Source organism: Lacerta agilis, chromosome 3 (genome assembly GCF_009819535.1).
Source record: "Lacerta agilis isolate rLacAgi1 chromosome 3, rLacAgi1.pri, whole genome shotgun sequence".
NCBI lineage: Eukaryota > Metazoa > Chordata > Lepidosauria > Squamata > Lacertidae > Lacerta > Lacerta agilis.
In genome coordinates this window covers 35,707,043-35,728,102 of record NC_046314.1, presented here as the reverse complement: position 1 = coordinate 35,728,102, position 21,060 = coordinate 35,707,043, and the positions used below count along the sequence as shown (strand labels likewise).

General features: G+C 44.4%; 1 protein-coding gene and 1 long non-coding RNA gene across 2 annotated transcripts; one reads left to right on the top strand and one right to left on the bottom strand.

The window, feature by feature from the left end:
• Positions 1-1,932: 1,932 nt before the first annotated feature.
• LOC117044607 lies at positions 1,933-3,032 on the bottom strand. Its single transcript, XR_004426307.1, has 2 exons — positions 2,949-3,032; positions 1,933-1,992 (listed from the first exon to the last, which is right to left on the bottom strand). It is a non-coding gene; the product is annotated as an uncharacterized LOC117044607 (long non-coding RNA).
• Positions 3,033-7,905: 4,873 nt separating this feature from the next.
• On the top strand, positions 7,906-18,601 carry LOC117044561 (cyclic GMP-AMP synthase-like). The gene is made up of 5 exons (XM_033145378.1): positions 7,906-8,916; positions 9,683-9,914; positions 11,109-11,357; positions 12,177-12,279; positions 18,222-18,601. The coding sequence occupies exons 1-5, from the start codon at positions 7,906-7,908 to the stop codon at positions 18,562-18,564; spliced, it is 1,938 nt and encodes a 645-aa protein (XP_033001269.1). The 3' UTR covers positions 18,565-18,601.
• The last annotated feature ends 2,459 nt before the right edge of the window (positions 18,602-21,060 follow it).

The window sequence follows — 21,060 nt, the reverse complement described above, 5'->3', positions numbered from 1 at the left end:
CTGGCAGTGAAATATTGTCATATGCCATACAGGGGCGTCGCTAGGGGGGCGGTAGGGGCGGGACGCCCCGGTTGACAGGGCAGGGTGGGGGTGACAAGCGACGGGTGGGGGTGACAAGCGACGGCCTTTCCCGCCGCTCCCACGCACCGCCGCTCCCTCCGTCACCCTGGGAGCAGCAGCGCACGGTGTGTGCAGTGCTATTGCTCCTGGGGCAACGGAACAAACGGCGGAACGTGGGGGGTGACAAGCGGTGGCCCCTCCCACCACTCCCACACGCTGCCGCTCCCTCTGTCACCCCGTCCGTGCAGCGCTGCTGCTCACGGGGTGACTGGTGGTGCGTGGGGAGTGGCAGGAGGGGCCGCCGCTTGTGACCCCCACGCGCTGCTGCTCGCTCCGTCACCTGGTAGCAGCAGTGCACGGCCCGCCTCCAGTCAGTGGCGAAAAAAGTCCCCTTGCTGGCCCAACCCCTCTCCTTTCCCCGGGACGGCTCTGCTCACGGAGCGCAGTGGGAGAGGGGCGGGCCAGCTGGCCCGGGCGGAGACGTCGCTCCGTGCGCATGCGTCATGATGTCATGCGCACGGAGCGACGCCCCGCCCCCATGGGTGCTGCTTGGCTTGACGCCCCTGGCAGCCCAGCGGCTAGCTACGCCCCTGATGTCATACATTCCTGGCTCCAGTAGTGGACTTGGTTTCTAAGAAAACTGCTATGCTCTCTCACTGCTTTTAAGGGCCATAGTCCCATGATAAAGTTAATTGCTGGTAGCAGCAATACATAGGCTCTTGCATAGTTAGGGAGTGGGCTATGGAAAAAGAAAGTTCTGTGATCTAGTACCTCACTTTCAACTTGTCTGGAATTTCTTTGAGCAAGTAGAGATAGCGTGTATAGTTCAGTGTTTTTCAACCACTGTTCCACGGCACACTAGTGTGCCGCGAGATGTTGCCTGGTGTGCCGTGGGAAAAATTGTGTTTATTTGATTCCTATTCAAGAGAATTACTTTATATATAGTCAATATAGACACAGAGTTAAATTTTTTAACATTTTCTAATGGTGGTGTGCCCCGTGATTTTTTTCATAAAACAAGTGTGCCCTTGCCCAAAAAAGGTTGAAAAACACTGGTATAGTTTATAACACCACAATATAAAGATCGCTTTTCATTATGTATTTTGCACTCAGTACTTTGATGCAAGTACAAATAAACAATTTACAATGCCAGTTATGGCTTGCTCTTTCAAAACATTTCCAGGCAGGCGTCAAATCACTTCCCTGCCACCGTTAAACATTTGGAAAGGAAAGCTTCATATTATATTTGCATGTTTCCTTTATATTGTAGGAACATTTGAGAAAGTGCACATGCCTAGAGAACTGATTTGGCAAGAACAATGGGTCATTTCCCCAGTTGGGTGTACTATCCTCCTGTGGGAGCAAACTTACATGCAATTATGGGGGAGAAAGAGAATTTAGGGACAGGACCGTCTTAAACCTATCTGGCGCCCTGGTGTGACGATCCCTCTGGCGCCCCTTGCGCTCCGCCGGGCAGGGCTAGGTGTGGCGGGCAGCCAGAGGGCACTGCACGGCGGGCAGGTACGCCGAACTCGCGCTCCGCCAGGCAGGGCCAGGCTGCAGACGCGGGGAGGCAACGGAGGGGGGAGCCTGTGCCAAGTCTGTCGCAGCTGCTGCTGACGCCACTGAGAAGAAGCCTGAGCCCCCGCCGCCCCTGGAGCTGCCGCCCCTCAGTGGGCCCGGCAGGAGGGAGCAATTTCAAGACAACCAGATTTTTAAAAGTTATGTTTTAAGTGTGCATAAAGCTTGAGCAATAAAGCATTCTACTTGAAATTATTGCTAACATTTCAGTAGGCACTCACTGTGTTCAAGTATGGATTAAAAACCTCTTCGAGATCTCCCACGAGATCTCCCCGTATCTTTCTTCATTTCTTTTTTCATCTGAAACTGCTTGTATCTTTCCGCCATTGAAATAAGTTCTTCGGGAATTACCTGATAATTAGAAAATCATGGCAACAATACTTTCATACAGCTGACATCAATATTTATTGTTCCATGAATTAAATATTTTGTCTAAATACAGTGAAAAAGGCTAATATTCATTCTCTGCATCATATCAAATTAGATTTTCCCCTTCCATAAGTTTTATGATAACTGCTAAACACACAAGAACAGTCTGGTTTAAGAACAATTCGGTTTACAAACTACGCAAAGTCGGAAATAGTGTTCTGGTTTGAGATTTTTTTAAAGAAGCGAAAGGACCCCTGACAGTTAAGTCCAGTTGTGAATAACTCTGGGGTTACGGTGCTCATCTTGCTTTACTGGCTGAGGGAGCCAGCATTTGTCTGCAGACAGTTTTTCTGGGTCATGTGGCCAGCAGGACTAGGCTGCTACTGACGAAACCAGAGCAGCGCACGGAAACGCCGTTTACCTTCCCGTCGGAGTGGTATCTAGGTATCTATTTATCTACTTGCACTTTGATGTGCTTTTGAACATCCACAATACAAAGACATGCACCCAGACATTAAGTATGCATGCAATTTTTTTTTTTTACAAGATACTACCATTACATCCAGAAATAAATATATTCAAATACACAATCTGTATTATTAGAACTTAAACTACCCTTAGTTATTATCTCTTGATTCCAGTTGAAGTCAGTTGTTTTTCCATACCTGTACTTGTGATTTTTATTTCCTTTTGCTGTTTTTTATGTTTGAATTGATTTCCATAAACCAGCTTGTTAACATTGGCTTTTCTGGTCCTTTTTTTTTTTTTTTTGCATTGTAAGACATGGTACAAAATCTTAAACAGCAAGTAAATATTAAGAACAAAGTTTCAATACCTTATAAACATTTTCTTATTAAAGAGCTTTTGAGACACACCTCAAGTCTGGGTGGAAAGTCAGGGAGAGGGCTAATTGCTAGTGTGGGCATGATAAACATTACCTGGTTTCCTCTTTCCAAAATGTCAATCAATTCAGATGCATTCCGCCAATCATTCCTGGTCACAAGGGTTACAGCTTCCCCCGTGCGGCTAAAAAACAAACAAACGCAAAACTGTCAAGATAGCCAACTCAAATAAAAGCAGTTCAGTGATTTATTTTATTGAGTTGTGCTGAGGAATAATAGTCGAAATACCCTGTTGCAACTCCTAGGCTGAAGTACTAGTGAGCAGCTTAAACCTCATTTCCTCTTCTTCTTTGAAGTAGAATGTCAACTTGCCTCTCAGCAACATAGCTGGTTTCTAATTGTTTTTGGATGTCCCCAAATGAGGAATAATAATAATAATAATAATAATAATAATAATAATAATAATAATTTATACCCCACCCATCTGGCTGGGTTTCCCCAGCCACTTTGGGCAGCTTCCAACAAAATATTAAAATACAATAGTCCGTTGAACATTACAAGCTTCCCTAAACAGGGCTGCCTGTCTATTTAAAATGTGCTGGAGAAAACACTGGTGTTCCTCTAAGAAGTAACAGTGGCGCATTCCAGAGAACCAATTCACTATATATAGAATATTCCACTTACCCTGCATGTCCAGTACGGCCTACTCTATGAACATACTCTTCAATGTTGCGAGAGAAGTCAAAAATTAAAGACATGAGTGATATCATGCACATTAAGCTATCCCCCTCACTTGGTAAATAACTTAGCTAATTTCCCAACTGACCTGCTTTTCAAGGCAGCATCTTGGAAAAGCTACTGGGTTCTTGTACCACATGAGTTCTCTGCAGGGGTGAGCTCTCCCTCCTCCTTTTACCTGGAAATAGTTTTTGCGAGCTGCTGCCATGGAAAGCAGACCCTACACAAATGGGTGAAGACTGTATGGTATATAGTATGCTTAGTGTTAAGGTTTTAGTCTTATTAGAAATTATTGGAGGTTAAGTTAAGTCTGTCGCCGCTGGATTTTCTATGGACAGTGCCATTCCTGAATGTATTGGATTTGTGACCATTATGCTCATTTGCCTTCAGTAGCAGTAAAGCTCTGCAAGATAAAATATTAATTGCCTCTGGTCTATTTTTGGGGAATCCTGCAATGTGTTTTTACTCTGCTAACTATACATTGCAATCTGCTCTGGATCAATATGAGTAGAATTCATGGCACTACTGTACCCCTCTAGACCCAAAATTGTAAGAGAAAACCAAGATGCCGTACTTCTGCTTATTTCCAATTCTCTAGTTCTAGCAATCCTAGATGCAATATACATCAAAATGTCAGGGTTTTGTTTTTGTTTTAAAAATGCATTTGTTTTTATTAATCTGTTCTACAGATCCAATCACACATGGATGTCCAAAAATGGGAGGCAACTGAACTTTTGTTTTAATCATTTTTGCAAAAAAATGAAATAATATAATAATAAATGACAGTATACTTATCAACCAACAGCACTGCTGCTGTTATGTTTCTCTGGTAGCTCCATTCATAAAATAAACATTTAGCAAAAGGATTAAAGGTGACGTTGCCATGTCAGGTGTTGGGAAAAGTCCATGTCTCCTGATAAACAAACCCTACTCCAGCGTTTTTCTCTCCATGTAAGTAACATATTATGGAGAGATAATGAGAACGTACTTACTAGCCCTGCCCTGCTGCTTCATCTCCTGTAAGCTCCACCATCACGCTTTCCAATGTTAGGGGAAGGTTGTGGTGGGTGGCTCCCTCAAAAGTAGCACGGCTTTCGCTGCCAGCCTTTTATTCAAAATGCGACGCTGAAAGCGCGCTCGTGCAGAGGTCTTTTTCACTCACCGAGCGGCAGGCTGTTGCTGGCAGAGAGGGCGGCATGCATCAGTTCATGGTTTTGTTTTTTAAAGCGGTTTCCGGGGGGTGGGGTGGGGCAAGAACATAGCAACTTTTCTTTTCAAGCTTCAGGATTGCTGCGCTTCCTGTTGCTCTTTGTGATGTGTGTATTGAACTGATGCAGCTATCGGCATCTTTGGATGCTCCTTGGTGGTGTGCCACAGTGGAGGCAGGTACATGCAGCTGTGGGCTGCAAGTTTTTCTCCTGTCACCGTGACACCCTGATGCAAAAGCTTTTACTGTATTGGAGGCTCTCAGTCCAACATGCAGCTATGAGTCATAGGAACTCTTGCCAGAAGTGGCAACCGCATTTAAACGCATGCATATTCCATCCCTGTAAAATCAGAGGCCAAAACATTGAATTGTAGGAAAGTTTTATCCAACGGGTTAGCTGATGCAAGTAGCTGGCAAAAACTGTCAGTGTAGTTTGCCTTTCACAGAGTACAATTCCCAGCACTGTTAATAATTCCTGGGATTATTATTTTTTGTAGGAAGCCATGCAATTTAAATCTATGGTGTGGATGCGGCCATGGTCATCTCTGCAAAGGAAACTGCTGCACATGCTATTTCCCCACTATGGAACAAACTACCGGTACTTTAGGTCTCACTAAGTGATTTTGTTTCCTCATAGGAAAAGTTCCTGAGATAGGCTAAAATCTAGGTGCAGAGGAAGGGGGGAAGGGTTACTTAGCTCTTTCTTTGTCATTTGCCTATCCACTAAAAACTGTGTCTACCTGTTTTCCAACTTGTAGGGATAAGATATGGGTGAAGGACCAAGTATGTATCGACATACCCTCATGCAATAGTGATGTGCTTTTATTTCCTGTACTAGAAAAAACAATGCAAATGTCCTCTTTTCTGCACACATACATCAGAAACAGGGAGAAAATGTGCTGCCATCTTTTTTCCTATCCAGTACTTGTGTGCTAGGCAGGAATTGCCCATGTGCAGATTTTTCTCTATGCAGCAATATAAAAACGGGAAGCTTCTTGTTGAAGTTGTTCATTGTTCCTGTTCAAAGCAAATAGAAAAGTACAGAAATGCTTTTACGCACCTGGTTCAACATTCAATAATTGGAGCGTTTCCCAGCAAGCAGATTCATTTATGAGAAAAGTGCCACCTGCATGCCATGACTAGACAAATAAGGGTGGTGGATGAGTTAAATTGTGTAAACCAAATTATTTTTAACCCAGCCCCATCCTGTCATTGGAGAAGAATCCGTGTCAGGGAAAATAAACTTGATTTCCTTTCTTTTGAAATCTAAGTTTGAAAGTGGGCAAATTCAAGCATGAACTATTGCTGTGAGTCTAGATTACCTCACTTTTGCTGGCACAGCAAGCTAAAGTTGATTACTAGTTCCCAGATCCTTATTTGCACAAAAGCTAGAAACACACCTAATTCATAAATCTTAAAAAGAACTCCATATGCCCCTGAACCCGGAATGGCCTGATCTCATATACCGGTATGTCTCCATGATCTGAGTGGGGACTCTTCCCTTCAAGAGCAGCAGTTTAAACAATGAAAAACTTTTGTTTGTGTGGGTCATTCATGAAAGTACATTAACTCTAGAGGACAATTACAGAAAAAGGAACTGGGTGTGTGCAACCCACAGTACAATTTGGGCCACTGCAAATGATAATACCCACACCTCTGGGAAGTGCCCTCTATGAGATGGCCCTGAATTGCATTTGGCCCAATTCTCTGAATGCAAGACACCATCAAGTGTATGTACCTATGCCAATAGCAGCCAAAAAATCAGGGGTTTTCCCCCAGCCAGAACTCGTTGGAACTCAGTTCCGGCACCCCTCTGGTGGATGCCATTGCCATTCCAAGAGAACAAGGGAGGTGTTCATGTTGGATTCCAGCACCTTTTTCTAGAAAAATAACACTGGCCAAAATGCATAGAGAAAATGAGGATCTGGCCCTAGCTTGCTTTGGACACAAGACATTTGGCTTTCTGCCCCACCAGTTCCAACGGGGAGCTGCTGCCACTGCTTTCCTACATATTTTGGCTATTAACAATGTGGTTAAATATTCTGCAACAAGCGTTGGGACAGATCAGTTCAATTCTCTCATCTCAAAGCTTGTTGTGGGCTGCAGGTCAAAGTTCTCTATCTGTAATTGTGCAAAACAGTTTTGATCAGAGATTATCTTCCATTTTGGATCCTGAGGGGGACAGTTCCCCAATCTGGGAGATATATAATGGGTAGACCTAAGCTAATAATGTATTGTGATATATATTTATAAAATTTAATTCCCGTGCTCTCTCCCATGATCCTTTCATTTCCAGCCCCTGGTATTCAGAAGCATCAAGTCTGATAGTGGCTAGTAGCCATCAGTAGCCTGCTATTCCATGAATTTCTGCCCATCCATGGGCATAGTCCAGGGGGGCAGGTGTCCCCCCTAGATCAATACAAGCCTGAGGTTCTGCCCCCCCCCAACAAAAGCCTGCCTCCCCTAACAAAAATCCTGGGTGTGCCCATCATGCACACTTTCCTTTGTGCCATGATTTCTGGCCACAGGATCAAAGGACTTATTTTTTGTCCCACAGCTTTTACCAAGAAAACCTGATATTTACTGCAAATGAAAATGTGGATGAGCCCTTTGCCTGTTCCTCTTTTAAAACTACTTAGGTTGGTGGCTTTCACTGCTTCCTGGGGGAATGACTTCCATAGTTTAGCTGTGCCTTGCGTGGAGATGTACTTTGTTTTGCCCGCTTTGAATGTCCCCACCTTCAACTTCATTGAATGCCTGCCAGTTCTAATGCTATGAGGGAGGCGGCAGCGGGGACTTTCCTCTATATCCACCGTCTCCATGCCTTGCATATACTTCTATAAACTTCTCTCATGCCGCCTCTCGTTCGCCTTTTCTCTAAACTGCCCTCGTACTTGAGTATCTTAGACCCGCTGACTGCGCAACCCAAAATAAGGAAGGCGAGGAGGGAGCGGGTTCAGACACGCAGCCCAGAGCAGATAAGTTTCGTTTCTCTTTCAGGATGCGGCCGTTCACGTGGCCAGCGAGTTCATATGCGGCGGGGCGGACGCGGGGCGCTGACACGGGAGACGCCGAGCTCCGCAGCGAGGACATCTTTTTCTGGGCGGCATGGGGCGCGGTGGAGCCGGGAGAGGGAGAGGCGCGAGGAAAGGCGAGGCGGCGCCCGCAGGGAAAGAGGACGAAGGCACCACGGAATCCAAGGGGCGAGAGAAGGGCAGACGGGGCGACGAGGGAGACCAGGCACCGTGCCCCTCCAAAGCCGAGAAATCGCAGCAGGCGGGGAAAGGCGCTGATGCCCCAAGTGGGATGAAAACGTCCCAGAAGGAGCCGGACCAAGCTAAGAGCAAACTTGCTCCTGAGGAGCCTGGCTTGCGGCAGGCGCTGGGAAAGCTCACGCTAGATGCAAGGGAGCGCGCCAAAACTGAGGAATCCCAGCAGGCAGCGAACGGCGCTGCTGCCCTAAGTGGAGAGAAAGGCTCCCAGAAGGAGACGCCGCATCAGGGGAAAGCCGAAGGGGGGGCCCGGAGGAAACAGAAGAGCATACTTGCTCCCGGGGAGCCTGGCGCGAGCGGCATCCCATGCCAGACGCAGGCGATGGGAAAGTGCACGATCTGGGCAGAGGAATGGCCCGACGCCGAGGCAGCAAACGGCGCTGCTGCCCCGAGTGGGAAGAAAGCTTCCCGGAAGGAAAAAGGCGCGCAAAAGGCGCGGGAAGCCGAGCAGACGGTGTGTGCTCTGGTAAAAAAAGAGCCCGCCCCGCAAGGAAGCGCAGTAGTTGCCCCCAACAAGCGGGTCGCTTTCCAGAAGGCGAATCCTCCTCCCAAAGTGGAGGAAGAAGTCGGCCAGCCAGGCAAAGAAAGCTCCTCCGCACGGAGGAGAGCTTCCCGGAAGAAAGAGCAGGAGAAGGCACGTGAGCCGGCGGAGAAGGAGCCTGGCCCGAGGGGCAACCGCAGCTTGAGGCAGGTGCTGGAAAAGCTCAGACTAGCTAAAGAGGAGCGCTCCAAGGCCGCGGAGCAGGTTAACAGGGTCAGGGGCATCCTGGTAAAAGCAATAAAGAGGGAAGCGTGCTTCTCCTTCATCGAAGTGCTGGGCAGCGGCAGTTACTACGAGCACCTGAAGGTAGGTAATAGAAGGAAGATGCAATGCTGGAGACTGCTCGGGGCATCTGCTCGGGCTTCTTACCTTGCACTGGTCCAAAAGCTGCCGGATCCCAAACCTTAAAAACACTGTAGTCGTGGATGCTGAGATTTGGGGGTGATGTCAGCATTATTGCCCTCCTATTGAGGCTTCTGGAAAGTAGGTCTATGCGGCGGTCCTCCATGCAGCTGGGGCGTTTGAAAGCACTTTATCCCATCGCTTTTCTCGGGAAAACCAGTTTACCATTGAATCAGAACAAATGTCAGTTTTCGGAAGATTGACGTTTGTTCCCATTCAGCACTCAACAGTGGGTTTTCCCAGGGAAAGCATGGGGCAAAAGAAAGACTTCTCGCTGTAGCTATGGGGTGGGGGGGAAGCTTTTTTGCCCCAGGTGAAGCCTCCAGAGGGGCGCCACTGAGGCTGCCAGCCTGTGTGGGTGTAAGCAAATGCGCGTGGGTGGATGTGCCAAATTGAGTCTTTGTCCCAGGTGAAATAAAGCATAGTTTTGCCCCTGTGGGTTTAAGCCCTAATACTTGCTTCCAAAGGTCAAACGTTTTGATCACTATTATGCACCTAGCAAGGGTCTTTCAAATGACATGACTGCACAGAAGCACTTTTCAGTGGTTGTCTCCAGAGGGCTGTAAGGATGACCTTTAGTCTGGAGTCATGAGAACACAAGTTATTAACACATCCTGGGACATTGTAAATTGTGAGAAATGCAGAATCACTGTTTTTGTCTGTCTTGCAGATTTCTAGCCCAAATGAATATGATATTATGCTCAAAGTACCTGATATGAGACTTGAACTAGAATCTTGCAATGTTGCTGCTTCTGGTGCTTTCTACTATGTAAAATTGAAAAGGAATCCTGGAAAAAATGCATGTCTAGAAAAATTTTTAGATGACAAAATGCATCTTTCATCTTCTGATATGCTGTCAGCACTGAGGAAGATTATTGAACAAGAAGTAAAAAAAATTGATGGTAAGTATTCATTGCATTAATTTTTTTCTTCCTCTTCAGAGATAAGCATCCCTCCTCAAATACTGTGTGCAAACAGATGATTGTTCTCTAGTCACACTGAAATTTATAGGACCAATTAGAAATAGCAATGTAGGATTTCTGCAGTGGAATTGGAAAACTCAGCTGCTTGAAATGGAAGATAAGATTAGTTTGATAAGCAGAAAGTAACTAGTCATGTTAATTTTAAATGCTGAACCCCTGCCATTGTTGCCATAACAAAAGGTTAGTTGAACTGAAATATTTGGTTAGAAAAATGTCAATATAAAATGGACTTGGTATTGTAAACATTTTCTATACAAATTGAATATTACTTTTGGATATTTTTATTGGGAAACATTAAATATTGTATATTTTAAGAGATAACCCAAAATATACTGGAAAGAATTCAACAACACCACCCTTTTCCAAATGTTCTAGGAGCACAAGCATATCAGCTCGCCCAATGGAGCTATCTCCCCTCTCCTCCCTGTTCTGGAAGTTCTTCCACCCACCTCTGAGCCTATTTGGAGGGGGGTACTTGGGGAGTAGACGGCAGACAAGACCTGTTGCACTTGCAGAAATCCTTGGGCAGGCTTCCATTATCCAGGCCTGTTAGTTGAATCCTACAGCTTCCTTACATAATAGTGTTATACATTCATACCTCAGGTTACGGCCGCTTCAGGTTGTGCAATTTCGGGTTGCGCACCGAGCCGAACCTGGAAGTAACGGAACGGGTTACTTCCTGGTTTCGGCGCTCGAGCATGCACAAAAATGCTAAATCACGCTTTGCACATGTGCAGACACGCCGAATTGCTTCACCCGCATGTGCAGACGCAGCGGCGCAGGTTGCGAACACGCCTCCCGCATGGATCGAATTTGCAACCCAAGCGTCCACTGTATTCTTGTTCACCACATAGTGTTTAAATTGGAATTTGGTTTTTTGTTGCAGAGTAAGAATAGCAGAACTGTAGTGCCACTACCACATTGTTTTTTCCAAGGTCTGTGTTAGCTGCCGGCATTAAGTGCCAGAACTGAAGCTGATGCTGCTTACTTGCTGTATTGTTTTAAGCACATATTCTTAACTTCCTGTTCAAATCATTGCGGGGTGGGTAAATCCTGCTGAAACACTCACAGTAAAAGTGTATTGGATTGGATTGTTGCTGTTGCCATCAACAGATCTGGAAGTGCGTGTAGAGAGAAAGAAGCCTGGAAGCCCAGCAGTAACACTTCTCATTGGAAAGCCTCCCTCCGTTATATCAGTAGATATCATTCTTGCTTTGGAATTTAAGCACCGGACCTGGTGTGAGAGTACAAAGAATGGCCTGGACATTACAGAATGGCTAGGAGGAAAAGTAAAGAATGCCTTTTTAAAGGAACCACTCTACCTCGTGCCCAAGCTTGCCAAAGAAGGAAAGTGCTTAATAGGTACTAAAGCATATCTTTGTCTGGCTAAATACATAATGCACAAAGTCATGTCACTGTATGAGGTATTCTATCTGTTGTGTGCTGATAGACTATTTTCAAGAGACTACAGTAATTGGTTACAGTGGTGCCTCACAAGACGAAAATAATTCGTTCTGCAAGTGTTGTTGTATAGCGAATTTTTCGTCTTGCGAAGCACCAACGGGAGAATAGCGGTTTGACAAAAAGAATTTTTTTTTTTGTCTTGCGAGGCAAGCCCATTGACAAATTCGTCTCGCGAGACAGCCTTCCGCTAGCGAATGCCTTTCGTCTAGTGGGACACCACTGTATTCTTTATGTGCTGTAAATAACAACAAATGTTTTGAAGAACCAGGGTCCCTGTTCTGTTATTTCTTAAGAGACTCCTTATTTAAAATAATATTAAAGCTGGGCAACAGTCATAGCAGACCAATCCTAAAGGCACAATTGAACAACAGTGGGATAAGCTCTCTGATTCATAGTAGCTAAACTTCCTATACAAGCAGAAAAGTGAAGAACTGGGTCTTACTCCTTTTTCTAAGGCTAAGATACTACTTGACTTGGATTTTGCTCAGCATATCTATGCACAGTGGTAGGATTTAGGCCAGAGCCAGCACAAGGGCATAAGTAGTGCTTTTCCACAGCTGAAAGTTTTTGCTTATGAGTTTCAGTGTTCACATAGTAGCTGAAAGGGTCACATAATCTGTCACTAACAAACTGTTAAAAAATAGCTCAATCAACATGTTCTTTAAAGAGAGATTTCCAATATTTTACATTGCTTCTTTTTTTAAAAAAAAACCTTAGAAAAGACTTGGCGACTCTCTTTTTCACACATTGAGAAGAATATAATGCATAATCATGGCAACTCAAAGACTTGTTGTGAAAAAAATGGACAAAAATGCTGCAGGTTAGTATCTTTAACTACTGTTCTCCTATTTGTTTTGTCAGTTTTAGCCACTATATAAGTCTAGAAAATGCTTAAGAAACTGGGAAATTGTAAGGATTTACTGGCTACAACTCTTAACTAAATGTACTGCCAAACATATCGGTTAGACTAGAGCTATAAAATGGATGAGGTGCCTAAATTCTGAATCTCCATTGGCTCAAATCAAGAATGATTGAATATGGTAAAACTCCCTGTGACAACTGTCTAATGCAGGCATCCCCAAACTGCGGCCCTCCAGATGTTTTGGCCTACAGCTCCCATGATCCCTAGCTAACAGGACCAGTGGTCAGGGATGGTGGGAATTGTAGTCCAAAACATTTGGAGGGCTGAAGTTTGGGGATGCCTGGTCTAATACATGGGTCAGCAAACTACGGCCCCAGGGCAGGATCCAGCCCAGTTGCCTTCTGGATCCGGCGAGCGGATGGTCCGGGAATTGCTGATCGTTCGGCCTGCACCATTCCCCCCCCCTTTCTCACACACTGCGGTGGCGCCTCCTCCCTCCCTCCTCCCGGCTTCTCCCTGCCCTGCCTAGAGCTGAGAGGAAGGGGGCGTGGCTTTGTTGGTGCCAGCAGCAGCAGTGCTCGAGCGGCTGTCATTTAAAGCAGCCCATCTCCAGAGCCCTTTCGCGCGCTGCTCATCATCCCCCTGCCGCTCGCAAGACACAGGTAAGCAGCCACCGGGGAGAGGGGAGAGTCATGGGGGGCGGGTGACTTACCTGAGTAGAATGTGTCCTTTTATTTAAAATGCATCTTCTGATTACTTGTGGGGCCTGCCTGGTGCTCTTGCATGCTGTGTTCTTTTATTTAAAATGCAGTATACATAGGAATTTGTTCATTCGCCCCCCCCCCCCCAATATAGTCCGGCCCCCCACAAGGTCTGAGGGACAGTGGACCGGCTCCCTGCTGAAAAAGTTTGCTGATCCCTGGTCTAATGATTGACTAACTGCCATGTTCTAAAGAGGAAAACTAATAAAACAGATGTGGAAAATCCCAATTTGGGGCTTGCAACCAGTGGCACTTCCAACCACATATGCAGAAGGGAGAACTCAGTGCTAACAGAGTGACAGTGAGTCACTCCACAAGTAGAGGTTGGCAGGAAGCTATTGAGGTTCTTTGGATGGGCAGAGAGACACCTACACCTCATTTCTATTCCTTCGGCACAAAGGGAGTTTGGATTGCTCTGTTAATCTCCCAGCTATTGTTGGTGACTAACAAGAGCCTGTATTAAAGAATGTGCACTTAAATCAGCTGGCATTCACTGACTCGGAGGTAATTATGTTAGTCTAATAAACTATGATTTATTGTACAGTACAGAGAGTGAGCATTGTGCCTGTACAAAACTTTTGAGTTTGGGAAATAGCACTTTTCTGTTGCATCTAAGCCAGGAAACCATGGTTTAAACCTATATAGCAAGTATCTTCAATCAGGACCCATTTTTTTCCTTTCCCTTTTAAAATTATGCATAGATTGATTTTAAAAACAACACGGCACAAAGCAATCAACAGAAAGAAAGGAAATAAAACATTCATTCCATGCTTAATGCTTATTGTAGGCAACATTTTGTGATCATGTCCTCCAGTCTCCCCATTGATTCCCAAGTTACATTCTTTAACTACAGTCGTAACTCGTGTTGCGTTCGCTGCGGGTCACTTCCGGGTTTGGCGGTTCACGAACACGCAGATGCGTCAAATGATGTCAAGCGCATGCGCAGAAGTGCTGAATCGCGACCCGCTCAGAAGTGGCACTGCGGGTTGCGTACCGCTCATAATGCCAATGGGGCTCTGGAATGGATCCCGTTCGCATCCAGAGGTACCACTGTACACACTAAGCTTCCTTTCTTCTAGGTTGTTTCAGTTACATTAATTTTGTAAGGTACTCAAATTTCATGCAGAAAGTCAATCCAGGCCTGCCAACGGATTTACGTTTTTACAGTGTTCCCTCAGATAGACTCTGTATACATCCCATTCTATCAAATTTTTGGTCAGTGACATCTCGGAATTTTGTTGATAATCTATCTAGTTATGTATATTCTCGCATTTTGTTCTGCCAATCTAGTTTTGATGGGATAGCATCTCCTTTCCAGCCCTTTGCAATTAAAATTCTAGCTGGTGTTGCTGCATACATGAAAATTCTCCTAAATTTCTTTGGTATTTCATTGCTCATTCCTAGCAGGAAGGCTTCAGGTTTCTTGGGGAAGGAACATTTAAACATTTTCTTAAGTTTGTTGCATATTATCTCCCAGAATTCTCTGGGTTTGTTTGTTTTTTTGCAGTCCCACCACATGTGGATCATTGTGCCTTCCGCTTCCCTGCATTTCCAATGTGTGTTTGACCTAGATTTAACCATTTTGGCCAGTTTTACAGGTGTTAAATACCACCTGTAGAGCATTTTTCATGCAGTTCTCTTTTAGATCATAACATGCAGTGAATTTTATATGTTCCCTCTATAGCTTTTTCCATGATTCCATTTGGATGTTATAACCAAAATCCCTAGCCCACTGTACCACTACTGATTTTACTTCCTCCTCCTTGACCTCCCAGTCAAGGAGGAGCCTATACATTTTAGAGAGTGTTTCGTATTTAGTTTGGATCAGATCTTTTTGGAGTCTTGAAGGATCTGTGGAAACACCCATTTTTTTGTCCTTTTGGAAAGAGTCATTCAATTGAAAATATTGCAACCAGTCTGTTAGGTGGTTTAAGATTCTTAGAATTTTTTGAGTTATAACTTATTTTCTTTTTCTTCCAGCAATTCTTTATAGGTTGCCCAATTACCTCTCATATTTTTCTTTTTAACCAAGAATGCCTCTGTCGTGAACAGCCACCAAGGCATTTTGGGTTCTAGTAAGGCCTTATATTTGGCCCACACCGTATATAATTTCCTAACCATATGGTTTAAGAAGCCTTTATGTACTTTGACCTTCTCATAACCCAAATAAGCATGCCAGACGTATCTATTGCATATCAATACCCGATCCCTCCCGAGGTGAAATGACGATACAGGACACCAGAAATAAGGTTAATGGGCATAAAAGGCCACAACTTTATTGGTTACGGAATTTGAGCAGTATTGGCTTAGGCATTGGAACTAACAAATATCCGACTCCAGCACGTCGCGCTGGCAGTCTGGGAAGGGTTAACCACCGATAGGTGAGGGACCCTGCTGCACATCAGCTAGGGCCTCACCCAGTGATCACCGGATTGGGGCGTGCCTTTGGCCCTCACCCACCGTGGCTTCGGACAGGGACACGCCCCCCCGGACTCATTTACTGACGTACCCTTCAGAGCCTTGGGGGGAGGTGATGGCCAAACCTCCCCCCCCCACCGAGATCCTAACTGGGATAATCCAATGCCTAACCGCCAAACCAAAGTTGTGGCGAGTTGCTACGAGGTAGGCGAAAACCACCAAGCGGAAGCCAATTTGCCAAGTGGGAAAATTCCTACCAGGCCCCTTAACGGCGACCAACCGAGGTCCATAGCAAGGTCATAGCGAACCTGCCTAACGGGACGCTAGGGGGCGCTGCCTAGAGGGTGGGAGGGTGGGAAATCGCGCTGAGGGGAGCAGGAAAGAGTAGGCTGAGCCCTGGACGCGCACCGGCTTAAATGGAGCCAGCCACACCCAACAGCTGAGCCGGTTGGTCAGCAGGCTGGGCACCGCGTCCAGGGCTCAGCCAGTGGGCGCAGGGGATACCACCATCCCCTGCGCACGTGCTGGGCTCGTGATGAATGCAACTCCCCCTCCTTCCTAAAGGGTCGGAAAGGGATTTGTCAAATCCTTCTAGATCCAGCAAATCTGTGGTTTGTAGTGTCAACCACTCCTGGATCCAGGAAAGGCAAGCTACATCATGATAGTTTCAGATACAGTAGTGTGAAACTTCCCCTCTCCTTTATGTTGATTAATAATTGGTGCTTAATCCTGGGGTTTTTGACAGTCCAAGTAATCTTTTTGCCAGTCTTTGAAGCAGCTCACTGTTCCTATCACTGGGACAGATTGAAACAAAAATATCATTTTTGGAAGCACACTCATTTTTATCGTAGAAATTCTTCTCCAAAAGGAAATATTTATCCTACTCCAAATTTTCAAATTGTTTTTTATCTCCTTCCAGGTACTGACATAATCATCTTGAAATAAATTGATGTTCTTTCCTGTGAGTCATATACCCAGATATTTAAATTTTACTGATTTCCAAGCTACAGATCTTGCTTTTTTCTTGAACTTCCGTATTTTTAACCAGTAATTATTATTTTTTTGCTATTGAATTTGTAGCCCGCCACCTGTCCAAATTAATTTATCAATTCTAATGTTCTTAATAAGTTTTCTTTGGGTTCTCTGTAGCTAAAGCTTTTAGTTCATAAGATTTCCCTCTTATTACTATACCTCTTATCTTCTCATCTTCTCATCTCCTTATCTTCTTGCTCAGGAATTCCAGTACTAAAATAAATAGCAATGGGGACAGGGGGCATCCTTGCCTTGTTCCCTTCCTTATGTTACAGCTGTCTGTGATGTTGCTATTTATAGAGTTTTGCTCTCTCCTCCGAATAGATTGCCTCTATTCCTCTGCAGAAGGTATCTCCAAATCCCATTAGGTTAATTTGTGTTTTCATAAAGCTCCACAAGATATTATCAAACGCCTTCTTTGTGTCTACTAGCATGAGAGTTGCTGGTTTGTCATTTCTGATTTCTAGGTACCCCAGTATATTATTAACATTTCTTATATTACTGTTCATTTGTTGTCCAGGGAAAAAGCCCGCCTGGTCTTTATGGATTTTTAAAATGTCTCTGCTAGGATGTATGTAAAAAGTTTATAGTCATTGTTGAGTAATGAGATTGGTCTGTAGCTTGAAATAAATGTTAGGTCTGTCCCGTTTGGAAATTAATGTAATGAATGCTTCCTTCCATTTCTTTGGTGTTACTCCTTTGGCTAGTATATAGTTCATTACCTCTTGTAAAGGTTGTGATAGGGTTTATTTCAGCTTCTTATAATAGCAGGCTGACAGTCCATCTGGACCCAGTGACTTCCCTGGTTTCACATTCTTGATTGCTTGTTGAATTTCCATGGCTGTAATTGGTGCGTTAAGATGTTTCATTTTTTCACTTGGAATTGCTGGAAGATTGTTAAATTCTTCAATTTCCTCACAATCAGGACTCACTTTTAACCCATTCCTTCAGCTTCTATCATATACAGTGGTACCTTTGGATGCGAATGGGATCCGTTCCGGAGCCCCGTTTGCATCATGAGCAGTATGCAATCCGCGTCTGTGCGGGTTGCAATTTGGCGCTTCTGCGCATCCATGTGATGTCATTTGAGGCATCTGTGCATACGCGACAAGTGAACTTGGAAGTAACTCGTTCTGGTACTTCCGGGTTTGGCGCATTCATAACCCGCACCTTTCGCAACCCGCAGCGAATGCAACACAAGGTACGACTGTATTTCCATGATGGTAGTGCTCATGTTGCGGCATACTATTGGGTCCTATCCCACCTTTTAAAGGACCAGTGCTATATAGTAATGGGATATTATTTTCTGAATGCTGATACTTACATAGCCAAAATAACTATCCCTTTTCTTCTTTTTCATCTCTCACCGCTGCCATCCCCTCTAGCTCAGAGCCAGCACTGAGCTAATGGCAGCGATGAGAGATGAAATGTATAAAATATATTTAAAACTTGATGTGAGGAAAGCTATTTCTAGAATCATTTATGGAACTGAAAATGAAAGCACATCCAAGTTACTTGTGGGAAAGGTAAAGCTATGCTATCTAAAAGTCCAACACATTCCATCCAATAGCACAACCTGTCCCAAGCAGGTCTGTGTATAGCAAATATCCCTGTTAACTCAATTGTTCCTAGTAGGATGTGTGTTTCAGAATAACATATTTCACAGTGTTTTTTACTATTTCCCAACAGGAAAGATTGTCTTAAGCTTCTGAAGTATTTGCTGGAGCAGCTTAAAACAAAACATGAAAACAGAAATCAGTTTGAAAAATTCCATTCTTACCTTGCCAAAACTGCCTTTCTTCATGCATGTACCAAGTGGTCCCGTGATGATGAATGGCTTGCAGCCAATCTTGACAAATGCTTCAATAGACTACTGGATTGTTTCGTGGGTTGTCTCAGAGAAGCTGAGCTTAAACACTTTTTTATACCTGAGTTCAACTTGCTTCAGAAAGTTGAAAAGGCAAAATGTAGTGCACTTGCAAAAGTAATTGAAATTGAACAAAACAACAGGTTTCCTATATTTTTCCTGTAACTTTAAAATAAAGAGCTACTTGAATTCATGCAAATAATTATGAATGAAATTGAAAGGCACTATGGGTATTCACCTGAAAGGGTTACATCACAAAAGTGGGATATCATTATGCTTCTACTTGTTTGAAAGGCAGAAAACACCACTTGATAATTGTGAGTTGCTCCTCCCGCAGTGACCACCTTCTTGCCAAAGCATAAATCAGACATAGTAACTCAAATACACCAAAACCAAATCAGATGTAATACATCAACAGCTTGGTCACCCTTCCAGTAATTATTTGTTGAAGATATGAGTTTTACACTGGTGCCTTAGTTCTATAGGGATCTGCCTGATAAACACTGGAAGTATAATCCAGAGAACCAATGCCGTCACACGAAAACTCCTGGTTTTAGTGGACGTAAGACCAAGTGACTGGCAACAAGTATGCAAGGTAAAGAATTTCTCCAAGAATTGACCAGAAAGGGCAAAGGCTTTTCCAAGGTTATCATAGTCCTGGGTTGTTCAAGGCTTTGTTTACCAATAGCAAAACCTTAAACCTGTCTTGGTAGTATTAAAGCAGCCAGTGCAATTCAGCACAGGTGTTTCACACTCAGTTGGGCACCACCTGCAGCAGTCTTGCTAAAGTATTCTGCACTAGTTGCAGCAGATACAGCGTACTGGGTTACCGCAATCTGGAAGTTGACATTGCCTGAAATATTGTAGCTTTTACACCATCCTTAATTGACAGGTGTATTAGCTAGTGAAGTCACTTTGGCCTCTGGTGACAAAGTTAGATGTACTCCGAAGCAATGTACCTGCTCTTTAAGAGGGAGTGCAATCCCATTCAGAAAAGGACAACTGACCTATTTCCCTGATCTGGAAACCACTCACCCACAGCCTCAGTCTTCCCAGGATTCAAGTTCTGTATTGGCTCTCATCCAGCCCACCATTGTGCACACACACCAGTCCAGTTCCTGCAGGGCCACATCTGACTGATATGGAGAAAGAGGGTTGGGTGTCAGCATACTGATGACAACGCTGCAATTCCCCTTATGGCTGCTCCCCCAGTGGCTTTATATAGCTGTTGAATGGTATGGGGGATAAAACTGCCCTGAGGAATTCTCATAGCATAACTACAATGGGGCTGAAGCCCACTCTCAGTGTTACTCTCTGGAGCCGATTGAAGATAGGCATGGGACAACTTACTGCACCCAATGCATAGCTTAGGGTACCGCTGGTAGCTGGCAGTGGACAGTCTTTGCTGTCCTCTCACAAGCTTGAGACTTGTGTGGGTTTTAAAGTTACAGTGGCCAGCACTATGACGTTACCTCATGAGGGGTGTAATAGCCACTGGCAGTGAGATACTGTCATATGCCATAAATTCCTGGCTCCAGTGGTGGACTTTGTTTCTAAGAAAACTGCTATGCTCTCTCACTGCTTTTAAGGACCATAGTCACATGATAAAGTTAATTGCTAGTAGCAGCAATACATAGACTCTTGCATAGTTAGGAAGTGGGCTATGGAAAAAGAGAGTTCTGTGATCTAGTACCTCACTTTCAACTTGTCTGGAATATCTTTGAGCGAACAGAGATAGTGTGTAGTTTATAACACCACAATATAAAGACCGCTTTTCATTATGTATTTTGCACTCAGTATGGTACTTTGAAGCAAGTGGGGATGAGGGTGGCGCTGTGGTCTAAACCACTGAGCCTAGGGCTTGCCAATCAGAAGGTTGGCGGTTCGAATCCCCGCGACGGGGTGAGCTCCCGTTGTTGGGTCCCAGCTCCTGCAAGTAGATAAATAGGTACCGCTCCGGCGGGAAGGTAAACACCGTTTCCGCGCGCTGCTCTGGTTTGCCAGAAGCGGCTTAGTCATGCTGGCCACATGACCCGGAAGCTGTACGCCGGCTCCCTCGGCCAGTAAAGCAAGATGAGTGCCGCAACCCCAGAGTCGTCTGCAACTGGACCTAACGGTCAGGGGTGCCTTTACCTTTACCTTACTTTGAAGCAAATACAATTCCCCAGTATCCATTTGATATATAAATAGGAAATGGCTAATCCCAACCTCTGCTTCTATTTCTTGTTCATACTAGAAAATTATATTTAAGTGCAACAAACCTAGAGACTAGAAATTGAATAATCCTTCTCGCACAGCACTTGAAGGTGAAGTGCTTTAGTAATTGAAACAAATTATGATACAATGTTTGACTCACAACTTTATTAGCAAGGCAGATTAATACTGTTTGACAAGTGCTAGAACATTCTATATGAAAATGATACATGTTTAAAAAGCTTTTATTTAGCAAGTATAAACATAACAACTATAGATCCATGAAAACACTAATGCTTTATTCTCTTAAAACTAGTCTTTTGTGCAAGTAAAGAGAAGATTCTGGAAGCAAAATGTTAATGCATAAAGTTCTCATAAAATTACAGTATTCTACCACTGCCGTTTATAGACCCACTATTAATCTACAGGTGGGACTTGCTATGGATGCAAATATGTCAATACACTACA

Bases quoted from the DNA above. Each gene is read 5' to 3' on its own strand.
- LOC117044561 (XM_033145378.1), top strand. From the start codon at position 7,906: ATGGGGCGCGGTGGAGCCGGGAGAGGGAGAGGCGCGAGGAAAGGCGAG. The intron at 8,917-9,682 runs GTAGGTAATAGA...TCTGTCTTGCAG, and splicing joins GTTACTACGAGCACCTGAAG to ATTTCTAGCCCAAATGAATA. The intron at 9,915-11,108 runs GTAAGTATTCAT...TGCCATCAACAG, and splicing joins AGAAGTAAAAAAAATTGATG to ATCTGGAAGTGCGTGTAGAG.